Source organism: Mizuhopecten yessoensis, unplaced genomic scaffold (assembly GCF_002113885.1).
Source record: "Mizuhopecten yessoensis strain PY_sf001 unplaced genomic scaffold, ASM211388v2 scaffold7963, whole genome shotgun sequence".
NCBI classification, from domain to species: Eukaryota; Metazoa; Mollusca; class Bivalvia; order Pectinida; family Pectinidae; genus Mizuhopecten; species Mizuhopecten yessoensis.
Genome location: NW_018407310.1, coordinates 32,383 through 36,712, shown reverse-complemented (window position 1 = coordinate 36,712; position 4,330 = coordinate 32,383). Strand labels below are relative to the sequence as shown.

The window sequence follows — 4,330 nt, the reverse complement described above, 5'->3', positions numbered from 1 at the left end:
CCCCCCCCCCCTTAGCTCCATTGTGGGGGGTATAAAGATATCAGACAGGAAAGTCACCCCATCTCCTACATTTGAATATGATCATTTTCAGTATAATAAATCACTGACCAAGCTACAACTGACATATTTCCACCTGTCAATCAAAATGGTCTAACAATGACACACTGTTAAGGTAATCATGCTAACACATGGAATTGTGGCAAATATCTGTTCAATGTCACCTGGCATGGGCAGAATAGGTAATTTGGAAAAAACGATGTTGTTTTTCACAACAATAACTTTCAGAAAAGATTCAATCTTGTATATGGATAAATCTTTCACTTTTTTATGAAATACACGATTCAAAATAGTTTTCTGATTGTACGCTTTGTTAAAGGCAGTCACTCAAACTGGTCCGACGAGGACCGCCAACAGCCAAATGCACAAGACATGAAAAACACAAAAAAAATGTCATTTCAGGAATTATTCTTTGAAAAGAACAGATCGGAATGTATTTGGCTGTTTTGAGCCTGTTAAAATTTATTTTTCAAACTCCAACTTTTAGTATTATCGGTTCAATTCGAATGTATGTGACATTGTGAGTTCCTGCCGGTAAATAGTATCAAGCGACCTTGACTCTTTGCAATTTCTCTATGTCGTTTTGACACCTTCCTACTGTCAAGATTAAATAGTTCAGCATGATTTTACCTATGAACGGCATTTTAATCCCGGAGTGCTTATTACAGTGTAAGTCTTCGTTATGTTTCCCCATACATATGGTATCGTATCCTGAAATTTGGGCCTACTTTACTCAAGTTTATTTATCCGATTCTATCGTAGGCCTATAATATGACTTAAACTTGCATTCTTTCATAAAGGTTAAATAGACAATGCAATCAGGAACTATTCAACGAAATTTAACAGTTTATTGCTGCGAGCATATTTCAAAACATTTCCGAAAATCCCCGAAAAATTCACGAATCAAATGGTCGTGACCAAGGACTGGTTTTGGATTGTTCTTGAGTATCCGTGCACTCCTTTATTGACAATTTCATTTTTCCTTAAAAAAGTACACACTATACGCGAATATTTACGGTACTACATGGTCAGACATAAAATATCTAAATCAATCAACAGCAATCTATAATATAACAGTCTACCCCTTCGGGAACCTCAAAGGTGCCTGATTCATACTCGCAGCATCTTTAGGTTATATGCTATTCCCGTGTGAAATTTGAAACGCCTTCAGGCTGTATGTTATCCTGTTTGCAAAGAAATCTATATATGAGTTATCCAAGAGCTTGTAATAAGCGCCTGGTATAATTATAGGACACGATCATGCAGCGGGATATTCTTTCCCTGAGCCTGCACAGATTCCTCACTTAATGGGATGTTTAACAACCCCATTTATAACCTATGTTGTGCTGTATATTTTTATAGATTTACTGTCACTTACCTAGCATTAGTGGTTCCCCAGCAGCATCTCCACTCTCTTCACCTGCATCAACTCTATCTCTGTTTCCTTCAAAATTGATCAAAGTCAAATTGATTGAAACTAATTTTGGTAGAAAATAAGTAAAAATCATTCAACTGACAGAATTTTGGTGGAAGATTTGTATTTTTTTTAATCAAGGGACTTATTAATTTTGTCAAGGTCATTTATCTGAACAAACAAATGTGTTATCCTTCTAAGCAACAGGCTAAATTCATTCATTAGCCTTCAGTTTTTGCATATTTCACCCTTGCAACCAAAGATGTTTGATTTAGGTCAATGAAGAAGATAAAAATGATAGCTGTTCACACCAGCAAGTTAACGGGAAAATATCACTTTTCTAGACCCCATGAAACATGGAAGTTCTTAAAAGATTTTTACCCATTTGAGCTTTTCTGCCTAGGTTTAGATCATTTGTTCAATTATAATAAACACTGGAAAAAACAACTTTCTATCTTTTGTGTCTGTACTTATGTATCATTTTCTTAAGTAAGTTCCAAAGACGAACATAACAAATACACAGATGATAGTACCTTCAAAAATTGGTAATATATACAGTTTTCCAAAAATGAATTATTAGGACTCAGCAGCGATGCTAGGGGCAAGTAATCCAAATAGTCTAAAACTACTGTTAAAACAAAGAGGCCTGGTGCGTAAAAAACCCTTGATTATATGAAATCCAAAATTGGGAGAACTTAAGGATAGACCATGGACAAAGGGCAATTTTAACAGTTCTCAGTCTGATGATGGTGGGCTATAAATACACAAGTGATGTACATCAAAGTTATTCAGACCTGATCTATTGTTTCCTCTTTTTTTCCATTTGCACCATATGACAATAAGGATGACTACAGCTACTGCTACTAATGCTGCTGCTACTGCTTTATCATCGCTTTGCTTCCTAGAAATAATGTCAAAGAATAACAATCATGACTCGTAAACATTAAGGGCGTAACTCAACTGACACACTTTCATACTTTTTCTCAACTAATGTGACATATGTGTTCATTAACACTCTCATAACCACACACACATTCACACACATACATATATTGTCATGACTGAAGTCATATTAACCCGTTCACTCCTAATTGATATTTATAGTCCGTCAATCCGTTGATCTGGACAAGTCCATAATTAATCTCTAGGGGTGGAGGGGTTAAACAGTTCTGTGAAGATTAATCCAAACATTATGCCACAGGATGCAGATCTATAATATATGTCAGCCATTATAGTCTATATTAAAGCCGGCAAGGATTACTGTCAAAACTTCTGTCGAAATAAAATTATAAAGCATCTATATTCTATATATTAGTTCACATTCTATATGAATTTACTTATGAGTAGCACACGACTGGGTGCATAATACTATACTGGATGTCATGGGGTCCCACTGGAGATATGTATACAATGTAGTTGTCATGGCGATTGGATGTTGTATATTTTGGCTGACAGGGACCATGGCAATAAACTTGTCATTGGTGTGTGTTTTCTTCATTGGTTGTTATGGGGCACAACTTGAGAGAAGTTCGCACAATGCATATGTAATAGGAGCAGAAAAATGCATGGCCAGACCGGGGTTCGAACCAGGGACCCTCAAAACTCTAAACCGACGCTCTAACAAATTGTCGACATGGTGGCTGTTGTGCCCGGCAATCAACCCAGTCAGTTTAGCTACATATATATATAAGTGATTGTAATTGGAATCGGATGCTACATAATTATATTATTGCCAAGAAACCATTAGTTGTGGTTGTGAGAAAGAAAGGTTTTATACTTACGGCTGGCTGTCAGAGGCCTTGGTGGTGCGAGGTAGAAATGGTGTGACACTTACAGGGGTCGAAGTATTATCTACAGTCGAGGCACTACTTTCGGTAGTGACATTGATTCTAGGCTTAGAAGTTGTAAAATTGCTCTGCGTCACTGGTATCACCTTTGGAGGCGTAGATTTTGGAGGACTGAAACAATGGTTTGCTGTTACAAAATTATATTTTTATTCATTTCTTAAATTCACTTACACACTTCACATGAACGGCCTTCGCTTCGCTAGGGCTGCTCATGTGGTGTGTAAGTAAAATTTTCCCCGTTCATATTTGCATGTACACTGGAAAAATCCAGATTCAATCCCTATACAAATTAATTAGCAGGATAGTTTATTAGCATATTTCAAGCTAAATGCAGGAATCAGTTTCATGTATACTCAGTATATTTCATAGAAAACTATTGTTGGAATACAGTAAGGCGTGATTCAATTACAATTATCTGTACTCCAAATCATATGCGGTGACATTATTCTTTAGAACAAAGTTTGATCAACAATCATTTTAGGATATGCTTGCTCATTCAAGTGTTTACTCTTTAGATTATATTTACATCTCACATGTAAAAGCACGTTCTACCTCTACTACTGTAACATAAGAGGCCGCTGGTCGGCCTTTTTTCTATCGGATATGATTTTGCCGACTGCGACCTCTTATTTCCGAAGCACTTATTCTTTGATGCAGATTCCATCCGAAATTCGGGCAGAACAAAAACAGCTTGAAAAACTCACTTAAGTGGTTCACAGTTCATGACAACGATGTCTACTCATGGTCATGCCACAGACACAAATAAATAGTACATACGGAATATAACACTCAAAATACATGTCCATGTCGTTGTAGCACTTCTCTGACCTACTTCTACAACATGATTTTTACTTGATACAAAATAGCAGCGGGGATTTCAAACAACAAATTGATAAAAAGTTTGTTTGTATTCCACTTGTAGAACAGTGTATGTAAAACATTTTTGTATAAACCGGGAAATCGAGGCCAATGTTGTCTGCTTCACTTTGAAACAGAAAAAAAACCCATTATT

The 4,330-nt window shown here is 36.4% G+C and overlaps 1 protein-coding gene across 1 annotated transcript in view; it reads right to left on the bottom strand.

The window, feature by feature from the left end:
- Nucleotides 1–4,330, bottom strand: part of LOC110454626 (hyphally regulated cell wall protein 1-like) — a gene marked incomplete at its 5' end in the record, with an annotated part of 73,155 nt that overhangs the window by 41,298 nt on the left and 27,527 nt on the right. The window contains 2 exons of the mRNA XM_021504243.1: nucleotides 1,436–1,501; nucleotides 2,266–2,372. Coding sequence (XP_021359918.1) covers nucleotides 1,436–1,501; nucleotides 2,266–2,372 — 173 coding nt within the window. The remainder of the gene's footprint in view (nucleotides 1–1,435; nucleotides 1,502–2,265; nucleotides 2,373–4,330) is intronic.